This window comes from Rhinolophus hipposideros, assembly GCF_964194185.1.
Source record: "Rhinolophus hipposideros genome assembly, chromosome: 3".
Lineage (NCBI taxonomy): Eukaryota > Metazoa > Chordata > Mammalia > Chiroptera > Rhinolophidae > Rhinolophus > Rhinolophus hipposideros.
Window position 1 is genome coordinate 26,026,505 of NC_138049.1, and position 21,196 is coordinate 26,047,700.

The 21,196-nt window shown below is 38.5% G+C and overlaps 1 protein-coding gene across 2 annotated transcripts in view; it reads right to left on the bottom strand.

Annotated features, from left to right (window-relative positions):
• PDE7B (phosphodiesterase 7B) overlaps window positions 1-21,196 on the bottom strand; it is a 290,443-nt gene that overhangs the window by 127,760 nt on the left and 141,487 nt on the right. The window contains exon 1 of one of the 2 annotated variants that reach the window (XM_081044491.1): window positions 14,659-15,679. The exons of the other annotated variant lie outside the window; for it this stretch is intronic. Within the exon in view, the coding sequence (XP_080900617.1) occupies window positions 14,659-14,896 (238 nt within the window). The 5' untranslated portion in view covers window positions 14,897-15,679. Of the gene's footprint in view, window positions 1-14,658; window positions 15,680-21,196 lie in introns of those variants that run through there. 2 annotated transcript variants of the gene reach the window in all.

Below are 21,196 nucleotides of genomic sequence, written 5' to 3' on the forward strand. Positions count from 1 at the left end.
TTACTTCCTTCACAAGGCTACACGCTTCCATTCTCACTTCCCACAGTTATGTACGTGTTCTTGACCCCTTATTGTGCCTGACCCCTTTTTATGTCAGACTACCCCAAAGCCACAAGCTGAAGTCATCTTACCTTTGGATCCTCATTGAATGATCTCTATGGCACTGTCTGCCACTGAGGGATTTTGTAAAACAATCCCCAAGTGGCACACCTCTGCATAGCTGCTTATACTCCTTGGAAGGAAATCCTCCATTATAGTACAGAGAGCCCTCATTATTGCTGCACATACCCAAAGCCAGAGAAAAACATTTTTCTTCCCAGCAAACCTTCTTGGAGATAATGAATGCTGTAATGTACACCACACATGTGTATAATGTAATCATTCTACTTCCCCTTTGGCCTGTCTGCTAGGAAATTCAGATCACAGTTTTGCTTAATTACTTCTCATGATTGTTCTCTTTCCCTCCTAAGTATGGTTTTCTCTTTCATCCTGTCAGAATGGTATTATGTCTTTTTGTTTGATTGTAACCGTTTCATAGGCTTACAAATATCTTTGGAAATAGGTAAATGTTGTAAAGTAAGTTCTTATCCTCAACCTTTTTTCAAAATTTTACATTTATATGTAATACAATATCAATTTAAATCTTGAGTTAAACTCTTAACTCATCCTCTGACCAGCCCATACATATGCGTGTGCTTATTATCTAATAGTCGCGTTCCACAGCTATGGTTGTGAAGTTATGAAAACTTCTCAGAGGGGAGTGTAGTCCCCATGTCATTTACATCTAACTAACTCATACATATTTTGTTGTAAGGGGCAAAGGAAATGCTGGTGGCCAGGAAAAGGTGATAGTAATGATGATTGGAGTTACCAAAAACTTTTGGCATACTTTGGTATGGTAATGTATCTTTTAGCATATTACCAAAGACATTTCATAGCCATAGCTTAGTTGTCAAGATTGGAAAAGTTAAACTTTAGGAAGAAAACTCCTTTTGAAACAAACCAGAGTTAGTTTTCTTACGTCTTAAAAAAAGTCAGCTTCATCCAGGGTTTATTACACTACAGCAAGCAAGCTGAATTGGCTATAGGACTGATTTAGAAGGTCTGTTTAATGTCTTTGAATACCTGAATGTTGACATGAAATCCATAATTCACAATTTCAGGATATGCTTCTTGGAGGAAGAGAAGAGGGCAGGGGTAAAACAACAATGCCCGAGTTCAAAAGGGTTGAAGATGCACTTGGGGGTATTTGGGTTGGCACTCTGGAGCTCACGGATGCTTGTGATAGCTTATCTGACTTATCTAAACTGCTGACGTCAAAAGAATTAGGCTAGAAATCTTATGATTACAGCTTTTCTTGTGATCTTTTCTGGTATTTCCTGTTTCCTGTCAAGCCAAATATACTTCGAGAGAGGGTTATTTTATGGCATTTTACTGTTTCAGCCTCACTTAGAGACAGAGGTACAGGGAACATGAAGTAAAAATAATTAAGAACAACACAAGAAAGCTCTGTCCAACCCTTATCCCCCTCTCAGTCACTGACATTTCTTTTTAAACATCAAAAAAAGTTTCTGTAATGTTACAGAGTGGGGTCTTATTTTTAATGGAACAAGATCTATTGTTCATTAAAAAGAAGAAGCCACTTCAATTGTGTTTCTAACCATTACCTTATTTGGGTGGTAATAAGCAGGCAGGCTGTGAATGGCAAATGTAGGCAGCCAAGAAGCTTCTGAGAGCAGGGAGAGAGTTCCAGAGGAAAAATAACCACCAAAGGCTACATTTTACCTTTGGGGATACAAAAACCTTATAGCAGCAGGAAATTTCAAAAAAAGGGAATGGGGATGGGCTTTGTAAAATTTTGCCTAAGTGTTGCTAAATCTTGAACTTGCTTACCGAGCTCAGCACTGTGCTTGCAAAGAGAGCCTGAGGGATTGATAGACTAATCCTTAATGGTTTATGGGCAAATGTACTGCAGACCCAAGCTTCCAACAGGCACATTCACTGGCTCTGTCTGGCCCTCCCTCCTGAAACTCTACCTCCAGGCAACAATGCATAAAAAAACTACCCAACAGGATCACAGTAACATTTCATTTATGACGCTTACAGCAACCAGCAGTTACCATCTCTATTTGTCTTATATACCGTGTTTCCCCGAAAATAAGACCTAGCCAGACAATCAGCTCTAATGCATCTTTTGGAGCAAAAATTAATATAAGACCTGGTTATTATGTTATATTATATTATATTATATTATATTATATTATAGACCGGGTCTCATTAATTTTTGCTCCAAAAGACGCATTAGAGCTGATTGTTCGGCTAGGTCTTATTTTGGGGGAAACACGGTATAACATCTTTAACCTCACAATGTTGTTTAAGTTCTCACCTCCAGTATTCTTTTCTGGTGAACAACTACTCTTTTAGTACATTCCAGGAACTCTAGATGGGGAAATTCACAAAGAGAGGTCTTGGGACTTGCGCAGAACAATTTCTAATCTAAGTTTGAAAACAAGAAAAATACACGTAAAAGTCTACGAGTTCAGACAATTAAGTTCGCGAACTCATCCTAGAAAAAGTACTGCATACTTCACTGCTGAATATCACTGCGGTCACCTTTGAAGTACTCCCCTTGGGAAGCTATGCACCGACACCAGCACCTAGTCCACCCTTCAAAGCAATTTTGGAACTCTTTGTCTGGAATGGCCATCAGAGCTGTTGTCATATTACCTTGATGTACTGAATGTCATCAAAATGTCTTCCTTTAAACATTTCCTTTATCTTCAGGTAAAGAAAGAAGTCATTGGGGTCCAGATCAGGTGAATAGGGAGGGTGTTCCAATACAGACTTATTTAATGACTAAAAACTCCCTCACAGACAGTGCTGTGTGAGCTGGTGCATTGCCGTGATGCAAGAGCCACGAATTGTTGGCAAAAAGTTCAGGTCGTTTTCATCTAACTTTTTCACGCAGCCTTTTCAGCACTTCCAAATAGTAAACCTGGTTAACTGTTTGTCCAGCTGGTACAAATTCACAATTAATAATCCCTTTAATATCAAAAAAGGTTAGCAACATTGTTGCAACAAGTTTGCGAACTTAATTGCCAGACCTCGTAAGCATTTGCATTTATGGGCACACATGTAACTCTGGCTTGTGTAAGATGGATACCATACACTTGTATAATGCAATCAGAGATGTTAATGCTGTGAAAAAGATAAGAAATTAGATTTAGAGAGATTCTCAAGTAGAGGGGAACTTTTGGAGTTGAGAGGCTTAAGGGTTTGACCACGACAGGCAACACGGTTGAGTCAAGAGCATGGGTGGGCGTCAAGGGGCCTCACATTGGCTCCAACGATGCTGTGTAACATCTGTGGGGTCTTAGTTTTCTCATCTAAAAAAATGCAGTGGTTTAACTAGATGATTTTAAAGGGATTTTTTTTGTTATAAAATGCAAAAACCTCCACTTCTCCACATAAAATTTTTCAATGATTCTATAAAAGTTAAGATTTCTTGTCTGTATGCAGTTGGTCCCATGAATATCTTTCTGATTCCCACTATTCTTTACATCAAACATCATACCAAGCTCACTTGACTCATCTCCATTTCTCAATTATTTCCTGTGTTCTTCTGCCTTTGTACCTACATTCCTATTAATTCCTTTACCAGGAAAGTCACTTTGTCACATTTTGTTGACATCTTAAGCATCTTAAAGACACAGCTGTAAGGACCAGTCCACATAAAGCTCTCCTGGCTCCCTCTAGAGAGGGGTGAGTTAATGCCCAGCCCTCATGGAGTATTTATCATACTTGGTTTGTATTTGAGCATGTGGTTTTATCTAACTCACTACAAGCTACATAAAAATTTGTATTTTTCTAGTACATTTTCTCATCCATCCCATGAAAGAATAGCCTTGAAAGAATTGTTTACTTAAAGAAACATGGAAACCTGAAGACAGGCAGAAATATGACTTGGTGAAGTAGGAGGGAAAGATTGTTCCGAGACAGTGAGGATACATTATGTCAGGTCTTGAATTTGGGGAAGAGATGAGTATGGTTGGAATGGGAGGTCTGGATGGAAGAACACACAGAATATAAATACTTCAGGACAGAGTGGTGTTGAGTGGTAAACACGTTGACTCGATGATTTGTATATTATTTCTTGTGGTTCTGTGTAAAATACTATATAACACTCGGGAAAGTTGGTTTGTAAGTTAAAGGTAAAATATTCATCATCTCAAAATTCTCAGTATCAACTAATTATGGTCAGTAAGCACCAAACTGATGAGGTGGGCTTAGCATCTTCACCCCAAGTCCAAGTCTTCACCAGCCAATGTTTTTAGACAATGATCTTTCTGAAAAATGCAAAATTTGTCACGTCACTTCCCACAAAAATTATTTTAAGCTTTCTCATTGCCTGGAGGAGGCATTTCTCACCAAGACAGAGGAGGCCCTTGATAATCTGGCCCCAGCCTACTTTTTTAGTCTCATCTCTAGCCCTCCTGATCTACTCCCTATTTCACGACTTGGCATTTCCCAGAATTTCTTGAATTTTGTCCCACCGTTTCTTCTTCCTACAATGCCCTCCATTTCTTTTTATTTGGAGAAATGTAAAAAAGAATGGTATCTCAAAAATCATCTGCTCTCTGAAAACTCCTTTCACATCCATCATACACACAGAACTAATTACTCCCTTGTGTGGCACAGAATTTGAGTATGTACCTCTAGTATAATATATGTCACCTACCTAGCTTGCTGTATTATCTATCTGTCTATCTATCTATCTGCCTATCTGTCTATCTGTCTTATTTATCTACCTTTCTCAACTTTCTTTGTTGACAAATTTTTATTTTCTAAGAAACCAGACAGTGTCTGGCACATGATAATCACTAAATAAACTTAGTTGAATAAGCAATCTTAGTCTTCTGTCAATGTTCCCACAGAATATTATTTCTATTGTATCTTAAAACATATGCCATTCTGCCTTGATATCAGTGAGCTGTTTATATATTTGTCTTTTCCAACAGATCGTAACTTCTTTTCCTTCTGTTTTCTTACCAGGTATATAGCATGATGCTACGCACTGAGCAGACACTCAAAAGATAAGTATACAATTGAATTGATTTGGAAGAGAAACCTAAAAATTTGAATTACGCATTTATTTCCTTTTCTGAATATCTTGAATAAATAACAAGTAAATATAGGTCTCAATTTCTTCTATTTCTAAGTTGGGAATAAATCTCTATTTGGTTGATACATATCGCATAATAGAAGATGTTAATTATTTGTATGTAATATTAAAACATTATATTCTATTCTGTGACCTCCTAGAGTGTTTCTAATTATTTTGGGAGCATGTGAGACCTTAATTTTTTTTTTCAAAACAAAATTTGTTTTAGTCCAATTTTTTCCTATTCACATTCTACAGGGCAGTTATCACCAAATCAAACAATAGGGTAATTAGGACTAAAGAGGGTAGGAATAATTTACTTTAGAGTTTATAATTCTGGTGAATTCACAATTCTTGATTTTACATACCAATTTAATTGACAAGGAAATATTTTCCTTTGTTCTACTGTAGAATTAGGAACAGATCCAAGGAAAACATGTGGAATTCAAGTAATATTCAAAGGAGCTAAAGAGGCCAAAAAGATAGGTATATCTAAATCTTGAATGAGTTATAGAGACAAGGACAGGAAGGGAGACAGTGGTTTCTCCATGTCTGCCACCGTGGAAGAAGCGGTAACGACTCCTGTTAAAACGCTAGAAGAAAATAATGACCCTTGTTAACAATGCTGGCGTGCTCACTTCTCCCAATGTCTCCCATCTCTTTTCTTCACTAAGGGCCAGAGTAAAGAGAAGAAGAAGAATTCTTAGAAATTTCCAATTAGCATATTCAAGCAATGAAAATGCATCAGACCTGACCAATGCATAGTGCATTGTAAGATTATGATGACAATTCCAACTTGTATTAGGTATCAAGCCTCAGCTTTCCATGTGGAAACCGACCAGAAAGGTCGGTTTCACACATGATAGTCATTTACTTGGACTTTTCAGTGTCAAAGTCCTGAGATGGTTGCTGAAATGCGTGTGTATATTTTAAGAGAAAGAGAGAGAAGTAATAGAATGGGTAGAACAATTAGGCTTAGCATATACATGGGAATGTAACTGAAACAAATAACATTGAGTATGCAGTATTCAAGTACAGGGCCCAGCAGCTCGTAGCTTAAACAATGTGTAATGAAGACAATGCTTTTTGAAATATACCTATGTAAGTTTTACTTTTGTACTCTCTTGTGTGTATCTTCCCCTTCTATTCCACCAGAGGCATCCATTAAGGACCATTAGGAACGTTATAGCAAGAATAAAAAGAGAAAGAGAAAGAGGGAGTCAATCCTCATCATTTGATCTTTATAGTGAAAGGGTTTTTGTTTGTTTGGTTTGTTGTTTGGTTTTTGTGTGTGAGTTTGCCACACAACAATAAACTTGAGAACTGGTCTTTGTGAAAAGATAAAGGAATACTCTACCTTCTTTTATGAGATCCCATTAACATTGAAAGTTAGACCCCGAGATATGGTTTCTTGCTCCTTCCTTCACTGAGGGAAAGAGGAGATGGCACAGGATAAGGCAATCTACTCCTAACACCCTGGTGAGTTGTGGGGAAGAGTCCAAGGCAGAACCCTGTGGCCAGATGAACATGGCTTTGCTTTCCTGTCTCAGGTTGGTACTTTGTGGTGCATGCAGTAGAAATGTTCAAATAGGTATGTGGGAGCCTACGACACACATTCTCCCACACAGCACCTCGGAGAGGAGCAAGGAGAAGGAAAGCATTTATCCAAAAGAAGTAAGTTAATCTGGAAGAGACGGACCACCAACTCATTCATTAGCAAGTATAAATTTTCTTATGCCCGATTAGGGTGGACTTAAGAGGAAGGTTGATTAGTTGCAGAAGAGAAATAAGCTACATTTTATTGTACAATTTGAGTGTGAAAAATTGAGATGTCTGCTACAAGTATTTTCAACAGTGACTGTTTCCTTTTCATTTCTGTATGGATTTTTGAATACACTCCTTATACTTGAATCCAGTTTCTTTGCAGTGATCTCACCTCACTTCCTTCCCCTTGTTGCTCTATGCTTGGCTGTCTACCTGTCCCTTTCCTCTTTCTGAATCATTTCCTTCAGCAAATTCTATCTACTTTTTTGAATGAATTTTTGTCACAGACCCTCTAAATGAATATGTTTTTGGGTTTTCAGAAGTGCTCATCAAGTCTATAGATTTACGTGAGATATTTGGGTGCTGTCCAAAAAGAGATGGAGAAGGAAGCAAAAAAGAGAATCTTGTACTTTGGCTTTAATTCCAGAGGTCGGGACACATCTGAGGATTCAGTGGGAAATGTTCTAATTATAGCGTTATAAGTGACTTGTTATCCTTGGTCATTTAAGTTTCCATTTCAATACCTTTATTAAAGTTTATATTCATTCCCATTATATCTCTCACCTTGATTTTATCTTACAATTTTCTGAGGTTTTTTCATCTTTCAATTTCTACTACCACCAAGTAGACACTGCTATTCAGTCTCTCTTGAAATTTGTCCTTTGCTCTCTAGGGATTTTATTTTTCTGCATTACGCATATGCTTGCTCCCTTAGACTCACTTTTAAGGCCATGAACAGCTACACTCTGCTTTATTTTTGTCATTTATGTCTTCTAATTGCACACATGCCGATATGTAAGGTTTATCTTGGCACTAATGAGAAGGACCATGAGCTACAGGCTCTTCTTTAGTACTCCCTCAGCACTTGTGTGCCTGCTGGCGAAATAACAAAATACTCAGGACAGGGGCTTGATTTGTAATCTATAAAATATCATGTGTGAATTTTTAATGTGAGAAGAAGTACTCTGAAGGAGGGGTCTCTGGTGATTTTGTAGTTTGAGGAAATTTAAGACAAGAGCAAGGGTGTAAAATTGATCCCGTGGAGTTGTCTTAGCATTTTAGGTATTGAAGTCAATTCTAAAGAGAAACTTATGGAAAGGCCGACAAAGATAAATAGAAAAAGAAAGAATAGGGTCTACACTGTGTTTGCATCTAGGCCACGACATTGTATGAAATCACGAGTATTTTGAGCTTTGCTTACTGTTTTGATACAGTGTATGTACCTACTGTGTATTATAAAGTGTACTGATAATTAAAGACTGAAAAAAAATCAGATGGTAGAAAAGAGCACACACGTTCAGTTGCTTCTGTGAGTTAAAAAAAAACTTGGAGCTTTAGGTCTTTTACAATAAAGCTTCTAATGTTTTCCTTTTAAAAATTAATCAGATGCAAAAGTCAATGCTTTGTTTTCCAGTTAAACAAGTCTTGTTTGAAAAAAAAAAAAAAAAAGGAAAAAGAAACTGTTTCCAGGCAAAGAGCAGAGGACGTGGGAATAACATCCTCCATTCAGCTCCATCCCCTCAAAAGCTCATTTGTGGGACTGGGTAAACACACACCTTCCGCATTCTATTTTTGAAGTTACGTTAAGAAATACACAGACTGTTATCTGTAAAAGAAGCAAGTTTTGAAACTTCAGTTGATGTAAAATGTTTCAAGATGCATGAACAGAGCAATTATTTTAAAAGTATATAAAAGCAGGCATGATTTATATGCAATTTGCTCTAAAATTTTATAATTATCAGTAAATTGCAACTTCTCTGTATGAAGAAAGAACAGTCTCCTATTAGTTTTGCATATACTTGATACTTTTTTAGTAGTTCTGAAATTCACTCTTGTGAATTCTTTTCTATTATTTTAAAAGCTATAATGACTAATCCTGATCTTCTGGCAGAATGTAAGTTTAAAAATGATTCCATTAAAAGGCAGAACTAGGATTCATATTCCTTGAGTAATCTGTACCTAGAAAAAAATGTTCATTCATGCATTTAATGTTAACTTGCAAGCTATTTTATCTTTTTGATAATTTCCCTTTTTTACTTATCAAAGTGTATTGAGTGGCTGCCATGTGAAAGATGGATGCTAGGGAGAACACAAGAGAATAAAATGTTCCCCAGATTCTCAAGAAGCTGAAAATCTAGGAGGAGAGGAAGAAAATGTACATTAATTATAACAAAATAAAGTGATATGCCTGTGAAATAAATACAAAGAAAGTTCTGTGAGACCTCAGAAGAGAAAGACAAGCCTTTCCTCAGTAATCTCAGGAAGGCTTTGAATGGCATATTAGTGGCGTCTTAAGAAATAACAGAAGTTGGGGACATGGAGGAAAATCACTTTAGGCACTGGGAATAATGAGCAGAAAGCAAGGAGGAAGCTGTAGGATGCTTGTCTGTCTGGGTGGAATATAAACGCTTAGAGGGCAGTAATGACAAGATGGGAAAAGTGAGCTTGTTCCAGAGAGTGGAGAACTTTAAAGGCAGGATGAAAGAATTTGGATTTGTTTCGCAGATGATGGAGAATTGTTGAAGGATTTTGAAGAGGGGCAAGAAATATCCTGATTTTTCTTTTGGTGTTATTGATCTCAATGACAGAGTAGAAAGAAGAGGGGTAGAGAGAGTACCAGAGTTGAAGGCTATTGCAAAATTATAGACAGAGAGATTTGGTGAAGAGCCACAGAACCAAATAGAAAGAAGGTGACGAGTGTGAAATAAGTTGTTGAGAAAATAGCGCCAATACCAATAATTATGATAGTTAACATTTACTGAGAATGTAGTAGGGCTTAAGCTTTTCTCTAGGCACTTATTTCTTGCATTATCTCATTTAATCTTTGCCTTTTGTTAAGGTACTATTGTTATTTCTTTTCTATAGAAGAAGAAACTGAGGTAGAGATAGATGAAGTAAGTTGTTCAGGTTCACCCAGTTTAGTAAATAGAGAGACAGTATTTAAAATTTGTAAAATCTCTACACTGCAACAATACTGTTTTATATGGTGTATGTACCTACTATGTCTTAACGAGTCTTATATGTAAAACCATTGGAATTGGAGAACAGGGGAAAGCAGTTTTGAACCTAGGCTTCTGCAAGGGTGATGTCACTTATGAAAACAAGGAAGTCAGGTGAAGGAACAAGTTTGGTTTAGAGCAACATGACATGCTCCAGTTTTGACTCAATTTTGCATTCATGGACTAAATTGTCAATGATTATTATCCAGTATAACTACAGAATGAACACAGGCTAACATCTAAAGAAGTAGTTTTAGAAAAATGTTATGAATTAATGTCAAGTTATCTATTGTTAAGACTAATTGATTCTTTGATCATAGCAATTTGTCTTGCTTTGAAGGACATCATTAATATTGATGAGTATTTGAAAGTGTGTTTGAGTTTTTAAATGTGTTTTTGAATGTCACTTTTTATAGCTAATACTTTCAGTTGACATAGAGGTTTAAACCAACAAGTGGCAGTTTATACACTGATGCTGTAGACAGGACTGATTCATGAATTCATAATTGTTCTTCTCTCATTAAGCCTTTGATTCATCTCTGAGTCCCTGGTATACACTAAGTATCTAATAAGTGCTCTTTGAATTACAATGATCAAAGTGTTCAACATATTTAATTTGTACCATGTGTGATACTTGAGATATTTTAACATAACAAACACTTTAAATGTCAATTTGAATTGTACAGTTCTGGAATCAGAAAATTCTTTTGGAGATTTTTCTCATCTAAAGTTGTTTGATTTTCTGGGCTGAGTATAGAGAATATTTCTGATATTTGTATTCTCCTTGAAACGCAGGACAGGTATAATAGCTATGGGGAAAATGAATTTATTTTCTTGAGGGAATTGTGTGTTTTTATATTTTTCTCCAACCAAAGGCTACTGAAATGGGAACAAGCTTAATAAATAAGTAAAATATAATGTAAAATTTAGAACAGGGACACCAAAATGAAAGGTAAATTCCACAGCAAGGATTGCAGTTATTTGGTTGAATTCCAAAACCAAATTATTTATTCAACTAACAACAAGTCCTGCTAGGGGATGGCTCGTCTTCTACAGACTGCTGCTAGAATCACAATTAGAATAATATTTGCACTCACAGCATTTGAGAAACCACCTATTTATTTCCCATCCTTCTTCCTTTTCCACACTCCGCGACATCTGGGCAGACTCTTACTACCATGCTTTAAGGCTTACTTTCTATTGATAATAAATGGGGCTCTTTTTCTGGGACTCCCTAGCACTTGAAGCTTGGATCTAAAACTAAAGTCCACAAAATAAGTAGAAAAATGTGAAGGAGGTACAACCCTTTGACTTATTTTGCATGGTAATATTTTTCTCATTTGGCCAAGATTTATATTATGAGTTCCTATGTTTGCCCATCTGTATATAATCAATAAAGGCATATCTTGGTTTAAATTTAAATTACCCAACATGGGTCCTGATCATGTAAGGTTTGTGGACTAGCATTGGATGACTGAGATCCTGGTCTGGTTCTGTCATAGGGTCAGTGTGACCCGGGACAAGTTGTTTAGTCTCTCTGAACTATTCTTTTGATCTAGTGTTAACTAGATAAATAGACCATCTTTCATTTGCTTCATAAAGGGAAAATGATTTGATTAATCATTAATTAATATAATTAAACACTTGGGTATGACTCAATGAACTGATTTGATGCTCCGACTTTGAGCATGGCAGTCGATGACTTCCAGAGCCTCTTTCTGGAGTGAACAGTGCCTCAGCCAACGCCCAGCTCAGAGTGCATGCGCAACCAGAGGCACACACCCTGATATGTGGAGATGACGAGCCCGTCTTCCTTCTGTCATTCCCGCATTACCTCCTCCAGCCTGTCGTTTTGAATAGTCACCCATAACCTGCAGTGGATGCCCATCTGAAGATGATAAGACAGGTCGCAAGTGTCACTTCTTCTCTAGCACTTTCTCACTTTCTTGGCTCCCTTCTGCCTCCCATCACTCACAGTTCAGTGTATTTCATCTTAAATTCTCTTATGAGGACAGATTTATGCATTTATTTTCCCACAAATCCTTTTGCTCTCCCCCTTTATTACCTAAGCAAAATCTCAGAACACTTTCCTATTTCACTTGTGAGAAACAAAGTTCCAGTCTTGCCTACGAAGTATGAGTAAAAATAACAGTGCCCTTTACTAAGGAACAGCAATACCCGCCTCTAAAGTCCTCTAGACTGTTTGTTCTATTCAGAATTTCTGCAATATCATGGCTTTAAAAAATATAAATCTATTTATCAGTCATCACCAGCAGTCAAAATATACCTAGACTGTTACAGGATTTAATTTTCCTGTTTTCAGTTACTAGCATCACAAAAATATTGTGTGCTATCAATGTAATATGTTAAGTTCCTACAGGGAAAGACAGGAAAGAGGAGGAAATAAATGAGGGGGCAGGAGTGGAGATCAGGGAAGTCACTACAAAGAAAAGGATGCCGAAATGGACTTTGTCATTTGAACAGAACATTTTCAGTTGACTGAGTCAAAGAAAGCATAAGATAAGGCTTACATGCAAGGAAGGTACCACTTGATGCATTTAAAGAAAAGTAAATTGTTTAGTTCTGTCGAAAAAGAAATTGTTTGAGGGTTCTGAGGGAAGGGTCAGATTTGAGAGAAAGAGAGAGAGAGAGAGAAAGAGAACTATTACCATTTGGCTTAGTGTTTATTTGAGGAGCTTTTTACCACAAACCCCTGTACACAAACTGAAAACAGCTTAAACCATTCCTTTCTAAAATTGGGAAAAAATGCCAGAGTTTTGGAAATATTTTACAAGTGTTCCTGAGACCCTCAGTGTCAAGCTACTCTGGTGAGAATGGCACAGTTGAAGAGAGAAAAATGCAACCTCAGGAACAAGATGAAAGAGGAAGTATGCGAGAATTTGGAAAATGAGGCGTCTTGTCTTTGAGGCTTCCTCATATGGCCCCATGCTGCAGTGGACAACAAGGCTTTATGTCCATGATAGAAAGCGTGAGCCCCTCATCTCCCTGAGAATGCGAAGGCAGAGCAGGAAGAAGAGGCGAGTAGACATCCTTTGGGGAGCTGTTGAAATGGATCCTGCCTGGGGACCAAAGTGGCCACTGACACATACTCCATTGAAACTAAGCCAGTGGTCCAGGTGCATATTAAGACTCGACTAGCTCAATTTTATAGTATCCAGAAAAACGTACCTTTTAAGTGATCAAATGTTATGGGTGTTCTGTTTTCTATCTGTAGTATTGCTTTTTCAGGAGTTAGACACCCACTAACATATAATATAATATATTAACGCATGCCTATCCCCATGGACTTGCCAACATCTGCTGAATTAGGTAGTTTTATCAAAGATGTGATTTGAAATATGCATCTTAATCATTTAATATACTGAAACAAACAAAGAGTGGTAACAGTTGAAGTGTCATAGTTTTCTGCCCAGGTGGGTTTTTCCATTTTTCTTGAACTACTCACATGAAATTTGGGATGGCTTTAGCATTACCTCATTTCTTCTGACCAAGACCCCATTTCTCTGAGCATTCATCTCCCAAATGCCACATAAACCTCAGTGCTATTGGTTTCTTTCTCTTTCTTAAGTACTCATTGTTTATTAGAGACTAACACTGTTGCGTGTTTCTTCCTTTCAAATCTTTTTCTTTCCCCCAGAGCATTATTTTTCATAATATTCCTTTTAGATTACTAAGCCACTTAAAAAAGTTTCTGCACAAATTATTAAAAACATAATTAGTCGAGTTTTGATTTCCTCGTCTCTTTCCATGAGAAAGAGAGAGGTAATTTTTGGTATATCTTTTCCATCTAGCACCCCAGCTCTCCCTACCAATGGTATGTCAGGGCTAGCCAAGACTTCAAGTGCATAAACACATGCTCATATCCGTTCTTCTAAAGTGAACCGCCACTTTTTAAGTGTCTGCCACTATATTCCCCAAGGAAGAGAGCACCCTGCAGTGGGTTATGCAGTCTTAGCTTACGGTGTTGGCGGAGTCCCTGTGGCTCCTTCACTGGGCTCCCAGGGATCTTTGTGGTTGCAAAGCCCACTGTTAGAAACTCAGCAACATTCTCCACAACTGTCCCAAACACAGCACATTCTTATAACATGACAAAGCCCTAAGGAATTGTTTCCATATTTGTGAGTGACTTGATTTTTCCTGACATTGATGAGGGAATTCGTAAGACTGACATTTGTCCAAAGGGGAAACTGAGGCAAGGAAGTTTACCAACTGTCCCATGACACAGAAAGCTTCTTAAGCCAAACTCAGTCCTGGGATCATTTATACCTGCTGTGGTTTCATAGTTGGAATATATATATTTTACTTTATATAAAGCATTACAAAAAGCATCCCAAGAAGAATAGTCTCTCGGAGACAACTCTGACTTGTCGATAAGAAAGTGTGGAGGCAGGATGGACATTAAAGAGCATCCACCCCCTCCTTTTGGAGACCGAAGCTCAGGAAATTTCACTTGTTTAAGCCACAGGGCAAGCGAGTGGCAAGCTGAGCCCGGGACCTGGTTGCTTAATTTCAGGCTCTGAAGTCTCCTCCTGTCACTTCTAATTTTAAGATGCCTTTCTATAATACAGCAAACACTCATTAATCGCAGCCCTGGGACCCTGTGCGGCACACTTTATATCCCTTCTTTTTCCCTTTCTTATGGCCTGGGCTCTCCAAGGAAAGGACCGAAAGTCATCAGACCTTGTTACCTTTCACACCTCACAGTCGATTTACCTGGAAAGCTGTGGAGAGCATCTTCAGTCTCCAGAATGCCTCTCTGTTTGGTCGCCTGCAGCTCACTTTTGGATTTCCAAACCAGCTTGACCATCCTGATCATCTCTGGCAAGTCCCAGGGCAGCGGCCCCTGCTGGCACCCCGGCCGGCTGCCCAGGGAGGAGGGCAGCACACCTTCAGGGGCTGTCCACCTTCTGCCTAGCTCTGCCGAGTGGAAATAGCGCTGTAGCACAGGCATTCTGCCCTGTTCTCCTGGAGAGGAGGTAGGGCTGCTGCTGCTGCCGCGCCGGCTGCTGCTACCAGAGGGGAAATTCTTCCCAGGCAGGGGAAGGTGGACCCCCGTGAAATCCTCTCCAGCTTTGGAAAGGCAAGCCTCCTCCAGCCTGGCACAGCCACCCTGGCCCTCCAGTCCCTTCACAAACACTGACGACGAGGGCGATTCGCTTCCCAAGCTTTCTCACTGTACTCCTTCCTTAGAGATAGAACACATTTTTTTTTTCCCTTCTCTCTCAGGCACTGACTTCACAGCACTTAATTAATCCCAGGCTACAGCTGGAAAGACAGCAGGGGGCAAAAAGCCATCGAGGTTTTAGCATTTGCTTTCCCTCTTCTTCTGATTTATTTGTTCTCAATTCTCTTTCGGTGCTTGTCAAAGTTTGTTGAGTGGCTTGTTTAGCCGCGAAGAACTTCAGGCAAAGAAGTGGGTTCTCCTTTGCCAGCTTTGCAGAGGGGTCCCCCAGAGGCCAGTTATCTGGAGGTGTCAGATAAGGCGTCACTCCCGTGGTGCAGGAAGCCTAGAAGCTTCCCTGGCTCCAGCCCCGCAAGCCTCAAGGAGCTCTCGGGAAACGGGAAGCTGAGCACCCGCAGAACCAATTTGCAGCTGCTTCTCTCTGGAAGGTCTGGCCTGGGGCCACCTTGCCTGTCCACGATGGTCTGCAGTGGGATGGGGTTATTCAGACGGCTTTGGGATGGATCCTCAGCACCACAGTTCACCACACTCCCCTCCTCCACACCCCTCCCCTTTTGCTGTCATTTGGTTCTCAGAAACCTAACTGGGTTTTGGCCTATTAGTCAAATCCCTTTGTAACCTCAGCTGCCCTTCAGTTGGAAGGGAAATAACATCGAATCACATTCCAAAGCTAACTCCGAAAGAAGTGAATTAGGGAAGCATCAAGAGCCTCATGCAAACGTGCAGTGGGTTGCATAGTCTGGACACATAGCTTGGGATTCTTAAAAACCCACTTCAAAGGAAAGTAATAATAATGTGAAGGATATTTGTGGGGGGCATAAATGGCAGTGAAAAGAAAGGAAAGAAAGTGTTGAAGATTCACTTTCCAGAGACAGAGACTGTGGACTTAATATCTGGGCCACTAACTGCTGTGCCTCCACCTGAGCGTGGTTCAGTTGAGGACAATCATGGGTCACGCGTCGTGGGTCCCATGGCTCAGAGACAGAAGTGCTAACCCTGGAAGTCAGAATCCATGCAACAAAGGGGACGCCCCCTGTAGCTTGTGTGAAAAGCCCTGGGCATAAATGAAAGTGGGGTGGTATTGTATTTGGCACTTTTGCCAGCAAATTGGGTTTGTAAGAGCAATTTGAACTGAACATTCATGTGGATAGCTCCTGTTTCCTTGGAGGCCATTGCAGCAGTCCTGTCTCTCTCCCCTCTTCACATCTCTGCATTACAAAGTGCTTTATTTTGCTTGGCATTTGGTTTTGCTGATGTACGATCTGGTGCTCCTGCTCTTTATTTCTGTTGGGGCTGTTTTATCACACAATCATTTGATATTTCTTTAGGGGAGGGAAGAAAAGGCTTGGGGGAGACGAGAAAGACCACTTTAGGGTGTGTTTTATTTTCACTGCCCTCCCCTCATTTTTTCAAAGCTGAAAACAGCAGAGGCTCCAGTAATTTTGTTGTTATTATTATTCCTTTAAACCCAAGGTTAATACATTTAGTTTTCCACACTGAATTAAGTAAGTGGCTTTTCTTTTCTTTCTTCCTTTCTTTTTCTTTTTCTTTTTTTTTTGGATGGAAAAGTACACTGGCAAACTTTCTTTCCTAACAGATGAAGTAGGATCAGCATCCTTTGAGGGTATAAAACAATAAAGACATTGAAGACACTACTGCTTATGAATTTCATTACTAAAATATTGATCAGACTACTCTTTCTATAACAACCAGATATTCATACAGTCTGATTAGGGAATAATCAGTGATACACTTATGAGAACGATGTGCCTTTTTTATTTCCTTCTTTGTTAAGAATTGAAAGGATTGAAGCATCAGTCTGACACTTCTACTACTTTTGACAATCCTTCTAGTTCTTATCTTACCCTTCTATCAGAGTGGGGGCATTAAGACTCTCTAGAATTGAGACAATTTTATTTAATAGGCACATGTAGGCTGTTGCACTCTATTACCATATTTTCTGAATAATGTCTTAAGCTAAATCCTTAGTCACAAACTTCCTTGACATAACAACTGAAGAGTTTCCTAAGTGTTTGACTATTTTTATTTTTGTTCAGTTATTTTGCAATCATGCTTTAGCATCAGGATATCCTGACCCTTGGAACAAAGGGGTTAAGAACAAAGAAAACAAATATATGATATACTATGTCCCATACATTAATGCATTAAGACTACAACTCTTCATTACACATTTCTTCAAGAATGACATTCTTTTTAAATCCAAGGATATAAGTTTCCACTGTATTCTCTCCATTGTTTTATATATTTCCTTGTAAAAATATCTTAGAGAAGTTACAAATGGCTGGATCATTGAACATGAATACTTCCTAGTGGAAATGAGTTAGGACCCAGCAAACACCATCTCAAAGTTTTGTTCCTAAGGATGAATTTACATCATTTGAAGGTTTAAAAATTTAAAATGTTGCACAATTAAAAAAAAATTCTCCCCAATATGGGATTCTCTTTATCCCAGGGTAGAAGTGCAAAAATACCACAAGAAAGGTCGTTCTCATGGTATTTCTGGCTCACATAGAAACAGGAAGTACAGGAAATCTTGTGAGAAAGCTTGGCTCAGGAGATTTTTGGCTCAACTGCAGCCTCAAGAGATTGGGACAAACTGACAAGGTGCTAGTATTTGTTGGATGAAAATCACTAAACCACACAAATTCTCGAAAAGACGATTTTGTTACATTTCATAGCTAGCATCTCTTTTGTCTTTCAGAGAGCTACTTTAGAAACACATGTTTGTAAACCTATGATTTTAGTGAGCAACTCAGTGAGCAACATTCACTTTGAGATAATATTTATCTGCAGCCAGAAGTTTGAATCACTGGAGGTGGAAAAGGGGGCTGGAGAGGGGGTTCTGTACCCAGAGGAGTCATGAAGCAAAGAGTTCTCATCTATGTGACATGTAAGTATTCTTAATACTTACATATCTTAATATCTTAATATCTTAATGTAACATATCTTAATAATGAATCTGCTATAGATAGGAAATTTTAAAATAGACTTTCAGGGTAACCTCATTTTTTCCAGGCATTGTGAGTCAACATAACATCCCATTAAGAGGAAAATAGAGTGATTCTCATGTAAAAGAAATGTGATGAGAACTAACAAGTCTTGTAAACTTGTGGACGCTCTAGTCACTAGCAGATAAGCCTTTATCATCTATGATTTTAAAAATAAAATATTTACAATATTAACTATTTCTAATCATTCTAGAGAATGCACATTTAAAAAATAGAAACTTAGAAATATATACTTATTTCAATCTCCTATTATTTTGTCTATGAATAGATTATCACAAAACTTCATTTTAATGCAAGTCTTCTCACAGATATTATGAAAGGACTTTATACTCTTATAAGCTCACATCCCTCTTCTTGCTTCAAAGAAAAATTTCAAAATATTGAGGGAGTTTAATCATTTTGTCCTCGCCTTTCCTCTCCATCATTTCAAATATGGACATGTAAACACACACACACACACACACACACACACACACACACACACACACACACAGAGCCACCCTGGTTTCACAAATGCAATGCAAATGAAATTCAAAATGAGCAAGAAAGGAAAAACAGGTCTTTCAACTTTGTTTAATGTAGTCTAAGTAGAAGAAGCTCAAACAATTCACAGTGTCCTTCAGGAGAAATAGAAATGTAATAACTTTGGCCTTAACTAATTTCAAGGAACAATGCCAGCAAGGAGAGAAAAGGACCTGCTCTACAGACCAACCATACAAGGCAGTGCATATTTCCACTGTCACGTGGAAAGGGAGGAGAGTGAGTGGGGCAAGATGAGGAAAGATGAAGTGGGGGAAGTAGAAGGGTTTGAGCTGACAGATTCATAGTTTGATTTTACAAAAGGCATCTCAACGACAACCAATCATTCTCTTAATTCACTCTGCAAATAAGTATTAACAGCAAAAGCAACAGCAGAAATAACCTCTTTGCCAGCCCCTGGGTCCTTTTTCAGGCACCGGGGACCTGTCTGGTGACCCCCACCTAGCTTCTGGTTTCATTGTCAGTTACTGCTTCTTTTATTACTTTTCTTTGTACATTTAAAGAGAAACCAGGGTTTTCCTTGGCATGAGACCTCTATCGTGGCTCACATATCTTAACTAATGCTAAGTTTACCCTCTCGACAGTTAACTCACAATAAACAAGTCCAATAAGACAGGGGTTGAGAACAAAATGGCTTGCAGACTGGATTTTCTCCATTCACTTTGTTCCTCTTCCCTGTTGATGAAAACCCACACATAAAAAAAAGACATTGTTGCATGGTAAAAACAAAAACAAAAACAAAAACCAACCAAACAAACAAACAAAAAAAACCTTATTGTTCTCTCCATTACTGAACCCCTGATGCTTTGCTCTGTGATGACGGCATCCTCCGGCTAAAACCTTTTCAAGACTTCAGAACTCATTTCTAATTGTAAAAGATTGTTAAATAATATAGGGTAAACTTCATAATTTCATAGTTGGGTGTGTCAATTTCTGAAGAAAATAGCTAGGAAAGAAATCTTCAAAGTAGCCCTCTAAGACTACTTATCTTAGGGTTATAAACTATGACTTCCACTGAGATTTGCCTCAAAATTAGTGACTTATCTATACATGGGTATGACAATAACCACTTTACCTACCACACTGGGATCCTGTAAGAATAAAATAAGATTAATATATGAGTTATTTATAAACCATGATGTGCTTTAAAATTTTAAATGATTATTTTTAAGCTGATAGGTTGGTGCAAAAGTAATTGTGGTTTAAAAGGTTAAAAACAATTGCAAAAACCGCCATTACTTTTGCACCAACCTAATATAAGAACTCATAATTGATAACTTACCTAAACTCAAATTTTGGCTATACTTCCCTAAGATCTATTAGAAAGCTGAAAAGTCAAACTCCTCCACCCTTGAAGTAGGTCCCACTTTAGAAATTTGTGGTCCCCGTGAGGATGGCAGAGATAGAGGAAATCAAAGACAGGGATATTACCCAGCGAGAGAGTATTGGAGAGTAGCCCAATGGGACAGACAGGAGGGATTTAATGGTACAAAGGTGGGGTAAGGTAGAAAAAAAAAATGATTGAAGTGTGAATGAGAGTAGAATGATAAAGGACAAAAGTATATGTTAAAAACGTTTCTTAATAGGATAAATATTGTAACTGTATTTTGGAGAGGTGAAAGCAGCCCATGAATCATGTTTATGGGTGTAAGTCTGCATGATCTTTACCAATGGGTTATTTTATGTTATTAATGCTTGGTTAATGCTGTATATGTTCCCTTGATCGGGAATTTCAATTTCTGTCCACAATGACCACTGGGTTATATTTGATGTTCATGAGCTGTATACGAGGTCTGACAATTAAGTTTGCGAACTTGTTGCAAGAATGTTGCTCACCTTGTTTTGATCTGATTATTCATTATGTATTTGTACCAACTGGACAGTTAACCAAGTTTACTATTTGGAAGTGCTGAAAAGGCTGCCTGAAAAAGTTAGACGACCTGAACTTTTCGCCAACAATTCATGGCTCTTGCATCATGACAATGCACCAGCTCACACAGCACTGTCTGGAAGGGAGGTTTTAGCCAGTAAACAAATAACTGTATTGGAACACTCTCCCTACTCAGCTGATCTGGCCACCAGTGATTTCTTTCTTTACCCAAAGATGAAGGAAATATTGAAAGGGAGACATTTTGGTGACATTCAGGACATCAAGGGTAACATGACAACAGCTCTGATGGTCACTCCAGAAAAAGAATTCCAAAATTGCTTTGAAGGGTAGACTAGGCACTGAGTCAGTGCATAGCTTCCCAAGGGGAGTACTTCGAAGGTGACCATAGTGATATTCAGCAATGAGGTATGCAGCACTTTTTCTAGGATGAGTTCGTGAACATAATTGTTCGACCTCATAGCTTTGTGTCATATGCTGTGTGACCGTGTGCCTTCAGGCCTCCCACTGAACTCACTTCCCTGGACAAACTTATGTGGGCCTCAAATTTTTTGCTTTGGGCTCTGTATTCCTCAAACATTCTTATAATTTTGATTGCTACTATGTGCTCTT